This window comes from Microcaecilia unicolor, chromosome 6, assembly GCF_901765095.1.
Source record: "Microcaecilia unicolor chromosome 6, aMicUni1.1, whole genome shotgun sequence".
Lineage (NCBI taxonomy): Eukaryota > Metazoa > Chordata > Amphibia > Gymnophiona > Siphonopidae > Microcaecilia > Microcaecilia unicolor.
In genome coordinates, this window is record NC_044036.1 from 164,973,212 (window position 1) to 164,993,499 (window position 20,288).

At 42.3% G+C, this 20,288-nt stretch overlaps 1 protein-coding gene across 2 annotated transcripts in view; it reads right to left on the minus strand.

Moving 5' to 3' along the window:
• The window catches only part of FBLN2 (fibulin 2), a 206,428-nt gene that overhangs the window by 147,009 nt on the left and 39,131 nt on the right, over positions 1 to 20,288 (minus strand). For both annotated transcript variants that reach the window (XM_030206340.1, XM_030206338.1), the window contains exon 2: positions 11,236 to 12,622. In XM_030206340.1, the coding sequence (XP_030062200.1) occupies positions 11,236 to 12,547 (1,312 nt within the window). In that variant the 5' untranslated portion in view covers positions 12,548 to 12,622. The remainder of the gene's footprint in view (positions 1 to 11,235; positions 12,623 to 20,288) is intronic.

A 20,288-nucleotide genomic window follows, 5' to 3' on the forward strand; every position in this document is an offset into this window, starting at 1 on the left:
GGCGCAACTGTGCAGTCTCTCCTCCAGGCTTCCTCTCTTTTAGGCAAGTCCAGGGCTCATCTCCACTGGGGTTTTGGAGCCATCACTCTTGCTCCCACACCCTATTACTCTGTTTTCTACTTTTCATTTACAGTTCTGAGGCAATTTTGTTCCCTTCAGTCTTCTCCATAGTTAACAAACAGTTCCCAAAACAAACCCTTCAAAACACAGCTCTGGCTTTTTACTTCTCAGCCATAAGAGCTGGGGCAGCCTCCTCCCTTGCTGAGTCCTTTCACATCAGCCCTCCCCCAGGCTGCTTTAATTAACAAAACACAGTCCTTTAGCCAACATAAGCCTCTAAAGGCTCATATAATATTTCTCTTCCTGGTTGAGTCTCCTCTTCAGCACCAGGGTTATTCCTCATCCTCCTCTGATCTCAGGCTGCCTTTCCCTCCAGGGGCTTACACTTTGTGGCTCCATCGCACCTTGTCTGAGCGTCTATTTCGGTGTCCTACTCACCCCGGGCTAGATAACATGCCTTTGTGTCCACTGCTTCCGAGGACCTCCTTGCCCCGGGATAGATAACTTGCTTCTTGGTCCCCTTGGCCCCTCTCATGAGTGGCAGCTGGAGGGTTTGGAGTAACTGGAACCTTCCTCCTATTGAGGCACCTTTCCTGTTGCTGACAGACACTACAATTCCCTCCACTCTTGGGATTCCAGCCCATGTTTTCCTTCTCCCCTTCTGAACCCATATTCCCTCTTGAAGCTCCCATATACCATTTCCAATGGAGGATAGAGGACTCTAAGCCCTGGGACCATGGTCTGACCACAAGAACTTCCGACCCCAGATGCAGGCATTTGCCGAAACACAGCCCATGTCGGGACCCTCAATAAACCATACTCTGATGTTCCCTAACTCTGAAGGTTCATCGTGCTCTTCTACCTCATATGTGCTACTTTTTGTGTATACCTTACCTTGATTTGAATCTGCCATTTTCAGGGCACAGATCATAGAAGTCTGCCCAGCACTAGCCCCGCCTCCCAACCACCAGCCCCACCTCCCACCACCGGCTCTGCCACCCCTTTGAAATACCCATGTGCATATAAATGTTTAGATTGGCAAACATGCAAAAATTCTGCCCAACCTATGTTACCTGAACATTTATTTATTTATTAGGATTTATTTACCGCCTTTTTGAAGGAATTCACTCAAGTCGGTGTACAATAAGAATAGATCAAACATGAGCAATAGGCAATTACAGCAGTAATGTATCAATCTGGCTGCAAATTCACTAGCATATCCTACCTCCCTCCTCAATACCACCACCACACACACATATACACATTAGCACATGATCATTAATGCACACACACACACCCAAAAAAGGTATTTTCCAGGGGCGTATCTGGACTTCAGCGGTAGGGGGGGGCCAGAGCCGAGGTGAGGGGGCACATTTTAGCCTCCCCCCCCGGCGCCGCCGACCCCCCCCAGCGCCATTGCTGACACCTCCCCACCGCCATCGCCGACACCCCCCTCCGCCATTGCCGACACCCCCTGCTGCCGCCAGCACCACCTCCAACAAGTTTGACCCCCCTCGACCCGCCCGCCATCCATCGCCGTCTGTACCTTTGCTGGCGGGGGACCCAACCCCCGCCAGCCGAAGTCTTCTTCCTGCGTTTGGTTTCTTCTGAGTCTGACGTCCTGTTGCACATACAACGTGCAAGATGTCAGACTCACAGAAACAGAACGAAGCCCTGCAGATCGCAAGGCTTCGTTCTGTTTCTGTGAGACTGACATCCTGCACGTTGTACGTGCAGCAGGATGTCAGACTCAGAAGAAACCAAACGCACGAAGAAGACTTCGGCTGGCGGGGGTTGGGGTCCCCCACCAGACGGCGACGGCGGGTTGGCGGGGGGTTGAGAGGGGCGTCGGCAGGGGGGGTCCAGGGCCAAATTTACGGGGGCCCAGGCCCCCGTGGCCCCATAGCAGCTACGCCCCTGTTTATGACTGCTGTAAAAATGGCCTAAGCACACAGAAAAGACCCGAGTAAGGGCACAGTAAGGCTACTTTTTACTGCAGCTTGGGAAAAGGACCCCTTAGATTGTAAGTCCTCTAGGGACACGAAAATTACCTAGTGTACCTGAATGTAACTCGCCTTGAGCTACTTCTGAAGAAGGTGTGAACTAAAAATAAATAATTCATTTTTATATGTTTTTAGTCACCTACCCTCCTGTTTACAAAGCCACGCTTTGAACGGGCTGTGTCAGCAAAGCCATGCAGCAGCTGCTAGCACAGCTTTACAAACACGCAGGGGCGTAGCCAGACAGCAGATTTTGGGTGGGCCTAGTCCAGAAGTGGGTGGGCACCTAGTGTTCTCCTCCACCCCCCCCCCCCCCCCCCCCCCCCCCCCCCAATGCAATGAGGCCAGTATCAGCAGCTTAGGAAGCTTAGACTGCTGAAGTGGAAAGCAGTGTTTTCAGCACCATCAGGGGGAGGTCTTCAGCTGGCGAAGCTTGGGATCCCCACTAGCTAGCACTAAATATGTGCTGCTGTTGGGTGGGCCTGAGCCCTAAGTGGATGGGCCCCAGCCCACCCAGGCCCACCTGTGGCTACACCACTGGCAAACAGGAGAGCTAATTTGAACATAACTTTATGATACCTGTATGTCTTTGAGAACAATGTCATTCTCATCCTTCTTAGTGTCTTGATAACTCAAAATTAAAATTAGATGTCACACTTCACCGGCACTATTAAAATATGGTTAAAAGCATTTTCATTTCGTGGTGATGCACGAGACTCTGACAAATATATCATAATATCTAAAGCCAATGACTGCTGTCACCTCCAAAACCTTCAGTCTGTTGCACATCTGAATTTTCAAAGCATGACTAAAGCCTCTAAAGAAAGCAAAGGCCGTTATTTAGATGCTGATACGGTACACAATTATTTTCAATGTGAGCAAAAGTGATTAAAAAGGCAGCCAGCCAGGAAGTCACTCAACATTAAATAACAGGTTGAGTTTTGACTACCACACTGCTGTGCAAAGATGCGATCATTGTAGCTGGTAAGAATGTTGTGCAGTTCATCTTTTAAACTACTTAGAAGACTGAACTTATTAAGGTTGTCACCAAAATATATTTCTGGGCAGGAAAAGGGAAGAGAATAGAGATAGCCGAGAGCGCTAGAATGTCATGCTATTCCGGCCTGAGCTACATTTCCATTCTCAAACCCTCAAGCAGAACTGGATTTTTATTGCAAGCTGTATCTAAAGTGTCTTTCCACTACAATTAATTTTCTTTAGTGGTAACACAGTCATAAATTTGAATAACTGAACATATGTGTTTTATTATTCAAAACATATGCACTCAAATGATATGCAAATGATCCCAATTATAAAAAAAAAACCCTCATCTCCCAATTATGAATCCAGGTCAGTAAAGCCACTGCTACTTAGTATGCATGCTAAAATAGGGGCTAGTCACTAATAACTATGAGGTTGATAGTCAAAGCGATTTAAATGGTCAGAAACGACTCCTGTCCACTTAAGTTGCTTGTTGGGGGCTAACCGGTCGTTTTTAGTGGCACTTAACTGATTTGTGCCGTGGAAAATGGTAAAGGAGATGGGATGACTTCCCTATGAGGAAAGGCTAAAGCGGCTAGGGCTCTTCAGCTTGGCAAAAAGATGGCTGAGGGGAGATATGATAGAGGTCTATAAAATAATGAGTGGAGTGGAACGGGTAGATGTGAATCTCTTGTTTACTCTTTCCAAAAATACTAGGACTAACGAGCGCACAATGAAGCTACAAAGTAGTAAATTTAAAATGATTCAAAGAAATATTTCTTCACTCAAAGTGTGATTAAACTCTGGAATTCATTGCCAGAGAATGTAGTAAAAGGAGTTAGCTTAGCAGGGTTTAAAAGAGGTTTGGCTAGCTTCCTAAAAGAAAAGTCCATTATTAAGATGGACTTGGGAAAAATCCATTGCTCATTTCTAGGATAAGTAGCATAAAATGTATTATACTATTTTTGGACCTTGCCAGGTACTTGTAACCTAGATTGGCCATTGTTGGAAACAGGATGCTAGGCTTGATGGACCTTCGGTCTGTCCCAGTATAGCAATACATATGTTCTTATGTTCTTAAAATGACCGGTTAGTGCCTAAAACAAAACTGGCTATTTTGGGGGTGTCCTGGGGATGGAATCAACACTTGGCTGGTTAAGTGCCAATATTCAATATTTAACTGGCTAAAATAACTGCATAAAAGTCACTCCTATCCTTATGCAGTTCACCATATTCAGTTGTGTTGATTATCACACTTAACCGGCTATGCATTTGCTGGCGGAACTCAGACATGGCCAGACATTGAATTTCCAGGCATAATGCTGACAGCAGTCAGCAAAACACTGAACGCAACCGGCTGAATATTGATCCCCATGGGATCCTTTTATTAAAATGTGCTAAGTAGCTAATGTGTGAAACCACACAAGTATTGCATCTGTTACTGCAGTGGTGTAAGAGGACATGCTAATTTGAACACTAACTGCATTAGGTGGCAGGAACTACTACTACTACTACTTATCATTTCTATAGCGCTACTAGACGTACGCAGCGCTGTACACTTGAACATGAAGAGACAGTCCCTGCTCAACAGAGCTTACAATCTAATTAGGACAAACAAGAGATAAGGGAATATTAAAGTGAGGATGATAAAATAAGGGTTCTGGACAAGTGAATAAGGGTTAGGAGTTAAAAGCAGCATCAAAAAGGAGGGTTTTTAGCTTAGATTTGAAGACTGCCAGAGATGGAGCTTGACGTACCAGCTCAGGAAGTCCATTCCAGGCATATGGTGCAGCAAGATAAAAGGAACGGAGTCTGGAGTTAGCAGTGGAGGAGAAGGGTGCAGATAAGAGAGATTTACCCAGTGAACGGAGTTCCTGGGGAGGAATGTAGGGAGAGATGAGAGTGGAGAGGTGCTGAGGAGCTGCAGAGTGAATGCACTTATAGGTCAATAAGAGGAGTTTGAACTGTATGTGGAAACGGATAGGAAGCCAGTTAAGTGACTTGAGGAGAGGGCTAATATGAGCATAATGACACTGGCAGAATATTAGCCGTGTAGCAGAATTTTGAACAGATTGAAGAGGAGAGAGATGGCTAAGGGGAGACCTGTGAGAAGCAAGTTGCAATAGTCTAAGCGAGAGGTGATAAGAGTGTGGATGAGGGTTCCGGTAGTGTGCTCAGAAAGGAAAGGGCAAGTTTTGGTGATATTATAGAGAAAGAAACGACAGAATTTAGCAGTCTGCTGAATATGTACAGAGAAGGAGAGGGAGGAGAAAGATGACCCCAAGGTTACGATGAGACAGGAAGGATGCGAGTGTTATCCACAGAAACAGAGAATGGGGGAGGAGGAGAGGTTGGTTTAGGGGAAAAGATAAGAAGCTCAGTCTTGGTCATGTTTATTTTCAGATGGCGCTGAGACATCCAGGCAGCAATGTCAGACAGGCAGGCTGATACTTTGGCCCGGGGGCGTAGCCACGGGTGGGCCTGGATGGGCCCAGGCCCACCCACTTTCCCTCCAGGTCCGCCCAAGCACAGAGGTTTGCCATTCTAGCATATGTAAATGCACACATACATGGATATATGCCAATGTGCTACTTAAGTGCTATTCTGTAGCTATGCACATACCTTCGATAACATTTAGTTTGCATAAGTATTTATAAAACATAAAGCTGTATTTCTCTGTTTATCACCCTCCTCTCACCTACCAACACCCATTCTGTTAGAATATCAATGAAATGCTTTGATGTCCCCATGCATACCCCCACCCTCCCACTCTGTCAGACAGTCAAAGTAATGCTTTGATGTTTCTCTCATATATACTATCTGCTACCTCAATTGCTTATTTCCGATCTGAGGAACAAGGGCAAACTTCGAAAGCTAATCAAGAAATGTATTAAGTTATGTCCAATAAAAAAAGGTATCATCTTATTTTCTTTTCCATGTTTTATTTTGTTTGATTTCTATTGATAACTATCTTAGAAATGGAAACCTTACAGACCTGAACGCACTTATTCTGAGTTAGACAGTCTTTCTAAAATGCTGCTCTATATCACTGACACTTAGGGGGTCCTTTACTAATCTGCAGTAGCATTTTTATCTTGCAGTAGAAATCAGCTGGCGGTAAATGCCGAGACATCCATAGGAATATAATGGACATCTCGGCAGGGGCGTATCTGCGTGGGGCCACAGGGGCCTGGGCCCCCGCAGATTTCGCCCTGGCCCCCCTCCCCACCGTCAACCCTCCCCCGCTGCTTACTTTTCCTGGTGGGGGGCCCCAACCCCTGCCAGCCGAGGTCCGACCCGCAATCTCCATATTTCGTCTTCCTCCGTGGCCATGTGCTTCAAGGAAGTAACGCTGCAGTGCTGATTGGTTGAATCCAGTTCGGCGTCTGACGTCGCTGCGACGTCAGACGCCGAACTGGATTCAACCAATCAGCACTGCAGCGTTACTTCCTTGAAAAACATGGCCACGGAGGAAGACGAAATATGGAGATTGCGGGTCGGACCTCGGCTGGCGGGGGTTGGGGCCCCCCGCCAGGAAAAGTAAGCAACGGGGGAGGGTTGACGGCGGGGAGGGGGTGGAGAGAGGTGGCGGCGGCGGTGGCGGGGGGGGGAAGAGAGGCAAAAATGTGCCCCCCCTCTCTGGCTCTGGCCCCCCCTACCGCCAGATTCCAGATACGCCCCTGCATCTCGGTGTCTACTGCCAGCTGATTTCTACCGTGAGCTAAAAACGCTATGGTGGCTTAGTAAAAGACCCCCAGGTGCTTCAACCAGCAATATTCATATGTATACATCCAGTAATGCTAGTATTCTTTAAAAGAAAGTAGCAAATGGCGTTCATAATTCGGCACCGAAAAAAATCAACTCTCAGAACTATTCTATAAAGGTCACTATGGGGGGAGCGTTCTTTACAGGACAGCATATGTAGTAAATTTTAAACGAATCGGAGAAAATTTTTCTTCACTCAATGTGTAATTAAACTCTGGAATTCATTGCCAGAGAATGTGGTAAAGGCATATCAGGGGGGCGAGTGTACTACCAATCCTGGTCCCTCTGACGACCAAATGGCTCGGATTAGGACGTTTTTGAGCTGGGCGTTTTTAGTTTCCATTATCGCTAAAAAAAACAAATGCCCAGCTCAAAAACGTCCATTTTTTTGAAAATACGGTTCGGCCCGCCCCTTCACGGACCCGTTCTCGGAGATAAACGCCCATGGAGATAGGCATTTCCGTTCGATTATGCCCCTCTATGGGGGTCTTAAAGGCACAGTAGCTAATGATTAGCGTACACTAAACAGTGGAGACGCCCATTGGAATATATGGGCAACTCTAGCGTTTAGCGCATGCTTACTTTTAGAATGCACTAAAAACGCTAGTGCGTCTTTGTAAAGGAACCCCTATGGGATTTAGGTGCCCAGTATTATAGAACAGCAAATGCAAATCCTAATTGGTGCCAATCAATGTCAATAATTGATTGTTAGCACCTGATTATTGCCATTAATTGGCTCATTAGCCAATTAAGTTGGGCATGCTTCTTAGAATCATGCCCGGAGGTAGGTGCCAAATTTCCTTTATAGAACAGATGCCTATCAGTTGCCTTCTGGGCACCTATATGTAGGCACCTGTTAATCAGATAAGTGCTTTGAATATCAGGAGTTAGGCTCCTAAATTTAACTGAAAATAGGTTTCCTAACTCAGGAATCTAGCCTTGGTGCCTAGGTTTAGGATCTCAGCATTATGAGAATATTGGCCCCTCTGACGATAACACAATGGGGAAACACATAAGCTTGAGTTTTCAGATTGGTAGGAAAGGGTGAGGTTTCCACCGGCACTTTCAGACCTTGTATTGAGTTCATTCTGGACAAAATGAACCTGGACTATTTCACAGCACTGTTCCTAATTCCACTCTTATCAGGAGAGGAAATGCTGTTGCAGTTCTTATTATTGTTAAGAAAGCGCATGAATAAATTCACATCCTAAATCAATCGAAAGGCTTCCTGCACATATTTTATAGAAAAGATGGATAAAGTTAATATTAACAAAAAAACAGTTGGATCATGAGATTATTTGGTGTGGTTGTTAGACGAAATATGCGCCTGCATTTAGTAAAAAATTATTTCTGCAATATGACATTGATTACAATAGATTTATAATGATGGGGTTTTCTTTATTTACTGTATGAACTCTGAAATACTTTACAATTAACATTTATTGTAAATTTTCTTTAAAATTTCAGAGGCAGAAATGCTATCAACCCCATTTTACATCATATTTTTGTTTAAAGAATTTTATAATGATTTTGATCAAGAATAACGAAAGGACAGATGAGTAAAACATCGTGTCCACATTTGAAGATATATTTTTATTTCTTATGCATTTTCCTTGTATGATTGCATCATTGCCATACTCGATGTGATGTTTAACCACATTATTAAAGGAAATGCACAACACATTTCAAACAAACTTCCCGCAAATATGTAATACTGATTTATAAAACAACCTGCTTCTCCTCTATGCTAACACTTTTAGATACTCACTCATCATTTAAAAGCATGTACTACATCAACTACCTGGATAACATTTACTGAACAACCAGCTCTACACAGGTAAAAGGACCAGTGGTGTAGCAAGGGTGGGGTGGTGGGGGAAGTCCGCCCTACGTAGACAAAAGAATGTTTATGTTTATTATAAAATTTATACAGCACCACGCTTTGCCAGATCTAGGCAGTTATCAATATAAACTATTCACGACCTAATCAACTTCCGAAAATCATTAAAGACTTTCCTTTTCAACAAGGCATACCATAATAATCAACAATAGGAATCCTAACACATTATTATTTACTTGATATTCTGACTGTTTTCTTATATACTGAATTGCTTATATCTATTATGTTACACATGTACTTTATGTAATACCAATTGTTTCTTTACTCTTGAATGGCTCTCGCCATGATGGAATATTGTAAGCCATATTGAGCCTGCAAATGGGTGGGAAAATGTGGGATACAAATGCAACAAATAAAAAATAAATAAATAAATATAAAAAAGACAATACAAATAACAGTGGAAAGAAATTTCTAAATAGGAAAGACCTAGTTCAATCACTCAGAAACATCCATATACAGAAGAGTTATAGTTCTTAAATTGCAGTACCTTCAATAACTCCTGATAGCTCCCTCTTCACATATTTCAAACACTCGGTGACAAAAATGGGTTTTAAGCAGCATCTTAAAATTTCTTCAGATGCACCTCAGCTCTCAGATCTTTCAGTAGTTCATTCCAGAAATGAAGGGCCAACGAAAAAAAAGTCTCTCTTGTGTTCTTTCCCATCTAGCTCTATTTATCTATGGAACCACAATGTGATGTGGCTGGTGGGGATCCTCAAGCCCTGCCAGATAAAAACTTCCAGCATCTCTCTTCCTTCTCCCGCAAGCAATCCGGCATCTCTTAAACCCCCACCCCATGTACCTTTTAAACAGTTCAGTTCTAGAGATTATATGATGCCAAGCTAGCAAGCAGGTGTGCGTGGGAAGAGCCCTCCACAGCAACTTATACCCTTATAGTGGCTTCTTTGGGGGCAGGAAAGAATCCCACTCTTGCTTTCTACCATTACTCTGTACCTGGTGCTGCGGCCACCATGTTTTCAAAATGGCTGCTGAGACTTCCAGCGGTAGTTCTACGGGTCTCAGCAGCCATTTTGAAAACATGCAGCACCCGGTATAGAGTAGTGGAAGAAGGCAAGAAAGATTTGGACATTTTTCTGTGATAATGGTACGTCCAGGGCGAAAAAATAGGATGTTTTTGGCTAGACCTGTTTCATTAATGACTAAGTACCAAAACAAAATGCCCAAATTGACCAGATAACCACTGGATGGATAAAAGCACGACTCCCTTCAATCCCCAAGTGCCAAATGACCCCCTCCAACCCCCCCCCCTAAAAGTTACAGTACATACCAAGCTCTATAACAGCTGCAGATACGATGGCCATTCCTCTTACAGCAGCAAGTAGGTCACTCGTGTAGCCTAGTGGTCGGTGCAGTGGACCGTATAGAAGGGAACTCAGTCCCATATTCCACTCTAACTAGTACACTTGTGGTGGAAAGTGTGAGCACCCTAAAATCCATAAAATACCTACTGAACCCACATATAGGTGACACCTGCAGGCATAAGAGCTATTATAGTGGTATACAGTTGGGTATAGCACATTTTTTGATATTCCTGGAGAGCTCACCATACAATATAAGGGGATTATGCTGTGATGTGTACCTGGGACCTTTTATGTGAAATTCATTGTAGTGCCCCATAGGCTACCCTACTGCTCTGCTGGAATGTCTGTGTGGCCAGTCTAGTAAGACTGCTAGCCCCTAGACAGCCCAATGTCTTGTTTTTGTGTGTTTTTTCTTGGACATTTTTTGTGTGTGAAAATGGCCCTTAAAGAAAAACACTGAGCACAAAAACATCTATAACAGGGTGATTTTCAAACCAAAGAGATAGACATTTTTCTGGTTCAAAAATGATCATGTTTGGCACTGGAGTTTTGGACATTTTTTTTGCAAAACATCCAAAATCGGATTTGGACATCATATCTAAAATGCCTCTCCACATGTTTGATTCACTTGATCCAAGTTACACCTGGTTTTCCCATGTCCAAGCAAACATACAATCTATACATATAGGAGCTGAATAGCAGTGCCTATACATATAATTTATGTCTCTACTCTAGAATGCCCTAACTCCGCCCTCCCTGCTCTAGGTATAGCTTTATTCATATAGCTAAAAATACCTATAACTCTATACATAGAATGTCCTTGAATTTTATTAAAACAGTTATACATTCAGCACAGCACTGAATATATAACTGCCTTTCAAATGTTGACCTGATGTTTTACATCTTGTATTAAGGAGGGAAGTTATCAACGTGGGCTACCGTTAAGATGGGTTATTTTACAACTAACCCAAGCTATTTTAGCACAGGTCCTATTTTATGCAATGAGACCTATCTACTAATAACCCAGGTTAACAGTAAAATAACCCATCTTAACGGTAGCCCATATTGATAACGTCCCTCCTATGTTTCATGTTCATATTGAAACAGAAAGAATAAAGCTTTCTTTCAATTTTCTTCAACCATCTACTTACTACATTGCAAGCATTCAAAGCCAACTTCTGAATTAAAAAATAAAGTTAGATCTTACCGTCCTGCATCCTGGAAGTAGTATGAATAGAGTTTGGGTCTTCCTTTTCCTCCATGTCATAACTGTAAAGTGTCTGAGACTGTCTGTCAGACACATTGTTCTGGTCTTCTTTCAAAGCAATTGGTGGAGCAGTGGTTGGATTGAACTTAATCTCTCTACCTACAGTGTTTTCCTCTGATGTGTTCTTCTCATTGAATAGCTGTGTCATGCGTGCCACCTTTTTTGAAGTTGATTCTTCCTTTTCTTTTAATGTTTCAGTGCTAGTGGTGCTTTCTTCTCCCCCGAAGGACCTCCTTCCTTCTGCTTGCAAGTCTTCTGGATTTTTTGGTAATTCCACAACATTCTTAGACTGTTTTGTAGTTGTTCCATCTTTCTTTTCTTCGAGAACACTATTCTGGAGGACTGTTGGCGATCTGGCATTCTGTGTATGAGGGGCCTGAGTGGTTCTCGACTTGCTTTTGTTCACTTTCTCATTTTGTGACGTGTGAATTTTGGACTGGCTCTGTGAAGTAGTACTGTAACTAACTGTTGTCATTTCTGTGAGTTTAACAGTTGACGTGGTAGAACTGACTTGGCTTAGAGAACGATCAGCATCTTTATTTTGCACCTTACCACTGTTCTCTTCCTGTTCACTATTAGTAATATAGCTTCTGTGTTTTTTAGGAGACTCCAGCTGTGTTAGATCTTTTTCAGGTACTTCCTGGTCATAACTATAAGGATCATCGTAATGTCTCTCAGAGTCACTCTCTTCATTATCTGTTGGTGGTGGAATATTGATTTTGGATACATCACATTCTGGCAGAGGGTAGCATATCAACTCACCTCCAGAATTAGGGCAATGACAAACATTACAAGGAGGCATTTGGAAAGTATAACCTGCCTCATACTTCTGTTCTTCGTCAACACAGCCTACTCTTCTACACTGAGGGCAACCATCAGCGGGCATCAAAACATCAATGCAGTTTGGTGAAAGCTCTGGGCAAGGAATAAACTGGCAACTGATATTTCCTCCTCCTTTGGGACATAAGCACTCAGTACTTCCAAAGTCTACAAAGTAAGATTCTTGCTCTGGGACTTTGCCATTCCTATATCCCATATTAACACAATCATAGTACTGATAGCCTTCACATGTACAGCCAAATTGGAGACAGGAGGCGCAGCAGGCACCCGATTCAAGCACCTCTTCAATGCAGTTTTGCAGCGGTTCACATTCCACCCCTGTGCAATCCTTCTGAGCTCCTGAGATTCCAGCCCAAACCAATACCAAGAGACAGTTCAAAAAATTCAGATGTTTAATGTTGAACATGTTCATATTCTTCTAAACCAGCTGGCACAAATCCACCTCAGCTCTGCAATAATTTCATGAATTGTTCTTTTCCTCAGGAGCCTGTATTTATAAAATAAATTGCTATTAAAGACCATGCTTATTATGCGTAATGTTTCACATTAACATTGGGGAAATAAATCCAGCACCAGAACAATTAAGTAAAAATCACAGTGGGCTAGATTTAAAAAGAAATTTAACTCTGAAACATTTTCACTGACTTTGGCAAATAAACTAATATATTTAACTACAACTCAGACCTTCAGAATCTCAAGAAAAGAGAATGAGCCTCCTTTGCAAGGGATGTTAGATTCATCTGTTTTAGAAATTGCACAGCACATTATTAGCTTACGTATGCATAACTTTCTGGAAATAGATGAAGAAAATACACAGTATTCTCCTGCCATGATTATCAGTTCAAACTAAGGATAAGAAATCAGTTATTCTTATCATCCCTCCAGACTAGTCCAGAAGCTTGGTTTTATGCTCTACTGCCAGTAGATGGAGACTTAGACTATTAAATTATGACGCCACTCTATAAAGCGTTCTTTACAGCCTAGCAAGAACCAATATGTTCTCAGTCTCCAATAGGTGGTAGGTCTTTTATTCTGTGCTGTCTGGTCACTCAGGGCATCTTTTACTAAGGCGCGCTCATGTTTTTAGCATGCGCTAAAATTGTGGGCACGCTAAATGTTAGAGATGCCCATAGGAATGCATGGGTATCTCTAACGTTTAGCGCGCCCACAATTTTAGCGTGCGCCAAAAACCTGAGCACGCCTTAGTAAAAGACCCTCTCAGGTAGGCTAAGATAAAATTTTTTATGTTGTAAGGAGAAGTTTGAATTTTACTTATTTAACACATTTATATCCCACATTTTCCCACTTAGTTGCAGGCTCAATGTGGCTTACACAATACCGTAGAGGTAGGCTCCGGTTCAATAATACAAATACATAGTATAGTAGTAAGCATGTAAGAAACATAAGTATAAAGCAACAAAGCAATAAAGAGGGGGTGGTGATAGAAGTCTAGTACGGTCCATATTTTGCTGTGTCGCAGGAAGTAAATAAGTAAATAAGGCACCTTGCTTTGACATTCAGTGGTTTATCTGTATCTTGGGGTGTTCTAACTGAGGGTTCCTGGGTTTCTCCCCTATCTTCCCTCCCCATACCCATTCCGTCTGGAAGAAGGAGCCACTGTGTATCTGCTATCTTAGTCAGGCTTTATTTTATTTTTTTTATTTCTCTTTTTGCAATTTTTACAAAAACATTTGCAAGATTAACATCTTGAAAGGAAATATCCAAACGACAGGAAACTAAACTTTCATAACATATCTTAAAATGAGGAAATTCAATATAGACCACTATTTAAGGGGAATCCAACAACAGGGATGATTTATTTATTCATGACATTTATACCCCACATTAGGCCGAAATAAACTCAAGTTCAATGTGGCTGACAAACAAACAGTAAGTGAATAAAACATAATAATGTACAGAATATAACACAAATTACAATAACTTCAAGAAGCAAATTAATACATATGCAGTAAGTAACCAGGGGTTTAGACTATCGTAAGGACAAACAAATAATTAAGGGTAGATAGGTGAGAGCATAATTAGGCAGGACTAGATGGAAAAAAAGGACAAAATGAGATTAAGAAAAGGATGTGGGTAAAGTTAATAGAGTTTGTTGTATTCAGAAAGGCCAGACTGAAGAAATGTGTTTTTAGAAGACTTCTGAAAGTTAGGTAACCATCTGTAAACTTGATTGATTTAGGGACAGAATTCCAAATTTTGGTGCCTTGATAGGAGAAACATTTGCCTGTCATCAGATGTATACCTGCCCCCTCCCATCAGCTATCAGACAAGAAGACGCCAGGACACATGCAGAAAGGAAAGACTTCTAATGTGATCATGTGAACAGACTACATTAACCATAATGCCTTGGCATTATCCAGTGCAAACCAGGAAGCAAGTGCTGAGGTTCATGTGATCATATCCTCCTGCAACTTGCAATGTATAAAAGACAGAAGCTGTTCCAGACACAGATCTCTTCTATCCTGCTGCTCTTGGGAATCTGCTGCTTTGGGATCTGCTGCTCTGGGGACCTGCAGCTCGAGGACCTCTCCTGTAACCATGCGGCTCATTACTCAGCTCCTATAACAAAGACTTTTGTGTAAGTTAAAAACCTTTGATTTAAAAACCTGCTACCTTACTTCAAGCACAGATTCTCTGTAAGACTCTTACCTCTCGCTGCAATTGTATACATATGTTCTTAAACCTGGTAATGCAGGTTAATGTACTCCAATAAATATACTTAATTCCTTTCATTCATTGCAATCGTGAATCTTGTTGCCTCATAGGGCAACTGGTGGAGAATTATCCAATATATACCCTGTTTCCCTGAAAGTAAGACATCCCCCGAAAATAAGACCTAGTAGAGGTTTTCCTGAATTGCTAGATATAAGGCCTCCCCCAAAAGTAAGACCTAGCAAATTTTTGTTTGAAAGCAGGGCCACCGAGAGCCGGACAAGGCCGCCCCCCCCCCACCCACCCTCCATCGCTCAGGCGAGGGCGGGACACCAAAGGAAGGAGTGGCCTGCCCTGCTGCTGCTTGCTGCAAAGGTGAAAGGAGGTGTTTAAGGTTAGTTCCAGGAGTGACGGAGAGCGGGCGGGCCAACCCCGATCCAACCCCGATGTTTCCCCGAAAAATAAGACAGCCCCTGAAAATAAGACCTAGCGCATTTTTGGGGGCAAAAATTAATATAAGACAGTGTCTTATTTTCGGGGAAACACGGCTACAATATCTCCCCTCAGCTGCCTTTTCTCCAAGCTGAAGAGCCCTAGCCGCTTTAGCCTTTCCTCATAGGGAAGTTGTCCCATCCCCTTTATCATTTTCGTCACCCTTCTCTGCACCTTTTCTAATTCCACTATATCTTTTTTGAGATATGGCGACCGGAATTGAACATAATATTTGAGGTGCGGTCGCACCATGGAGCGATACAAAGGCATTATAACATCCTCATTTTTGTTTTCCATTCCTTTCCTAATAATACCTAACATTCTATTTGCTTTCTTAGCTGCAGCAGCACACTGAGTAGCAGGTTTCAAAGTATCATCAACTAAGACACCTAGGTTCCTTTCTTGGTCCGTGACTCCTAACGTGGAACCTTGCATGACGTAGCTATAATTTGGGTTCCTCTTTCCCACATGCATCACTTTGCACTTGCTCACATTAAACGTCATCTGCCATTTAGACACCCAGTCTCCCAATCTCGTAAGGTCCTCTTGTAATTTTTCACAATCCTTCCGCGATTTAACGACTTTGAATAACTTTGTGTCATCAGCAAATTTAATTATCTCACTAGTTACTCCCATCTCTAGGTCATTTATAAATATGTTAAAAAGCAGCAGTCCCAGCACAGAGCCCTGGGGAACCCCTCTAACTACCCTTCTCCATTGAGAATAATGAGAGAGATTTGCATGCACTGCCTCCACCACATGCAAATTTCTGTCATGACTATTCATTGTGGGTATCCTGAAAACCTGAGTGGCTGGGGTGCCTCCAGGACCAGGTTTGGGATCCCTGATCTATTAGAAAGAGCAAGAAACAGTTACTCATCTCGTGGATGGCTATGAAGTACCTATGGTGGAATACAGAAAAACACAACAAGGTGGCACATCTCATTCATTGGAAACTCTAAGCATTACAACATCAGTGTACTGGAAAAGCATTGGGATCATGGCCCTAAGAGAATTGTGGAAAACAACGCGGTTATGATGGGACATTCCCATCCCAATAACTGGATATAGAAGTAAAAGAGAAAAACACCAGAATGGCATTGATTATAAAGGTGTCAGTCCCAAGTGATTACTTGGTGAATTGTGTGGAGAAAGAGAAGACCCTCAAATTCCAAGAAATACAGTCTGAGATCAAGAAATTGTGGCAGGCAAGAACAGAAATATTTCCCATAATTTTGGATGCTACAGGCTTGATCACAAAGAACTTCCACGTGCATCTGGATAAGCTGCCTATACATATTACATCTTATGAACTCCAGAAAGAAACTCTTTGGCACAATGCAGGTACTACGGCAAGTGTTAGCAGTAACTTTCAGAGACTAAGATCATAACCCACATGCTCTGGCTTAGCTGTGAGGTACATTCCTGTCATGGTATGTGCAAAACTAACCCATTTGGCAAAATTGCCCCCATGAATTAGGCATTTACATGGAAACTTTCAAAAGAAATTTAGCTCCCAAAGAGGATATAGCCTGTCGCCTGGCTAGGAATTGCCTCCTTTGTTTTTGAGTTTTCCTACAAGCATCAGGGTAGATATGAATTTTACCACCAAGAAATTCAGAATTCAGGAAATGGAAATAATGACACATAACTAAGTCTTTATCTTGAAGAAAAACAAAAGAAACCAATAAAGTTGTTCTATTAGTAACTAATTCACCAGATGATTTCAGCAAAGCAATCACATCTAAAGAGTTTTCAGAAGTTTCTCCACTGGTTTTCCTTGTAAATAGTAAGGTGGCATAGCTTGGTCAGGAAAGTGCAGTAATTCCTTAATATATCTGTAGAATAGATCGTTAGGGGAAATAGAAAGAACATGGGGAAATTCAAAATCCATATATTCAAATGCTTGAGGCTTTTTCCGTGTTTTGAAATCTCTTATGAATTACAGTCTTATCCACAAGCAAGGTAGGTAGACTGGACAGATTTAAGCTCTTGAACCTCCTTTTCCAAGTTGTCCACCTTAGTAGAAAACTTGAGAAAGCCCCACCTCAATTTACAATTTAGTCACCAGCTGAGAAAAAAAATTGTGCAAAAGGGAAGCAAACCTTGTGAATAGATGCCACTGCCAGCCATAAATCTTCAATGATGATGATTTCTGCAGATTTTATTAAAGGAGGCACCAAAGGCAGAGTTGGAAACTCCTCAGGTATTTCTTCCAAAACATTGTCCTGGTCTTCTTCCTTCCAGGATTCTCTATAATTTACTCAGTTCTTTGAATTTCCTCCACTCCCAGCACTCAGTTCAGCTCTCCCCTTGCACTGCCTGACAGCACAATTGGCAATCTGCACTGCTGAGCCCCTCCTGAGCCACGAAAGGCTAGCAGCAGATTGGATGTTTCTGGGTTCAGTGACTCCTGCCCAAAGAAGAGTTCTGCTCTGTAGCACCCAGCAGGAACACCCAACTGAAGAGCGCTAACAAAGTCCCAAATGGACATCTGACCAGTCATAGAGGTGGGTGTAGAAGTAGAAGGGGGCTTTCAACTAGAACCTTTTCTCTTTGGCATGGTTCAAGTATCAAGGTGATAGAAAGTCAGGGAAAGAAATAGAAAGTCTAGAAGCTTCATGGAAACCCAGGAGCCATCTTGGATTCCCATCTAGTCAGGCTGTTATATTCTAGAGGGCTCCTTGGGACACAGAAGGAGAGAATGTTGAGGAGGAATATTTCACCTGGGTCTGAGTCGCATGTTATTTATTTATTTGATTATTTAAAAACCTATATTTTGCACAACCCAATTGTTCAAGGTGGATAACAATTTATACATTCACAATATATATACCAACAACATATTTAAACATAGAAAATACCTCCTACACATTCTTCATATAAATCACATATGAAAATATCTCATGCAAGCAACATATAAGATACAGTAATATCTTAATTCCTCTCATCTAAGCATGCAAGAGCTTTGGTGACCAGTTTTAAATTGCGCCAGGTGTCAGGGCCTATGTTGGCAGAGCTTGGATGGTGTCGTTTAAGCTGCGGCTCTCACCTTGCTGCCAAAGCACTGAAAGGATTTTGTCCCAAGTGTCTGGGGAGTTCTTCTTCAGCTGTTCCAGCTTCAATGATGGACATTTCCACAGGTCAGAAAAGTGATTTCCCTCAGTCTGCCTTGGCTGAGACACTACCTGCACCAGATGCAGGATATTGGCAGAAAACTGCCTTTTTGCCTGCAGCTGCCTTGGAACAATCAGAGGCAGCAGATGCCCCCCCCCCCCCCCCCCCCCCCCACCAGTTCTCCTGCTGCTGAATTTCGAAATGTGTTCTAGATGTTGAAAGGATGTATCAGTTCAGTCTTCTTCTGAGGTGTTTTCTTCCAGTTTGTTCTTCTGCTACTCTGCGCTTTTTGTTTAAAGAGGGAGTGCTGTGCAGCCGCCTGACCCTGGTTTATCCTTACCAAATGCGAGTTCTGAGGTTCAAATTCCATCAATGAAACTGAGAGCTGTAATTGAGGAGAAACTCTGGAAGGTCTGGCAGTTCTTTTAGCTTGTTGAAGGATCAGCTGGACATGCAGGAAGATCTGGCGGAAGGTTTCTTAGATGGTACCCTCTTCATCTAATGAGGGTCTTTTACCAGGAAGAGTTGACAGATCTAATTATTCACATCATGGCAACCTTAAAAATCTCAGACAATAAGCCCATGGATTCTGCTAAAAGGGGTGATCAAAAAACCTTAACTACTTAATTCAAGTGCAGTTAAATCCAACTAAATGGAAGCATTACTTTTTACTAGGTGGGGTGTCACCCCCAATTTGGATCAGCTTACTATTCTAGGATCTAAACTGGTTTTGAAGGACACTGTTAAAGTTCTGAGGTTTACTTTGGATAGTTATATTTGATGCTGACATTTCTGATCTTGTTCAAAGATGCTATTTTGTATTGATGCAGCTTCATAACATTCATTCTTTATTAGATCAGAAATCATTAAAACTTCACCTTAATTCATTAATTCTATCCTGATTAGATTAGTCCAACTCTTTAGGTCATGGATTGGCTCATTACACTGTTAGGAAGATTGCAACTGATAAAATACAGTTGTTAAAAGTCTGATGAGTGCCAAGATATTTGATACTGTCATGAACACTGGCTGCCAGTTGTGTATCTCATTCTGCTCAAGATTCTTATGGTTGCCTTCTTAGCATGCTATACAAGATCCCTAAAATTTCTCTTTAGAGCACTCATTCTGTATATTCCAGTGCATATTCTGTGTTACTCACAGTGCTCACTTCTGGTCATGCCTTTGCATCTGAAAGTTAGGCTCAACCTCACATGTTACTCCTATTTTAGTGGTACTCCTACATTGTAGTATACACTACTATTCACTCCTCGTGCAGAATCCTAGTTTAAATGATTTAAGGCAGGGTTCAGAATGCTCTATTTAACTCTGGTCTTTCCCTATGATTAAGATTAATCTGGCTATTAGGCTTGTGGTGATTCTGGCAGTGGTTTCCTAGTACCTCCATGTACATTGTGGTGTCATCTTCCTCACCTTTTATGTGGTCAAGAATTTGATACAGTAAAGTCTCGGTTATCCGACCTAAATGGGATTGACTTGTCGGATAAATGAAGAGTTGGATAATATGAAACATATTGGTACCCCCCCCCCCCTACACACACAAATGATGCAGAAACAAAGGCAGTAAAAGCAGGATCCCAGCTCACAAAAGTGCTGTTTTGCAGTAAAAGTAAGGTCCCGGGTTTGAAAAACAGAAAGAGAAGTCACATGAAGTCACCATGTGTCTGTCGGATATGCCAGATGATCAGATCAGGAAATCGAGACGGTACCGTACTTTGTTTTAGCTACTTTTATACAATATTGTAATCAAATTCCTACTGTTTTTTCCTTGTGATTTTCCCCATTCTTAAACTTTGCAATTGTAAACTACTCAGATATGTTATTGATGGGCGGTAAATCAAATAAATCCGATC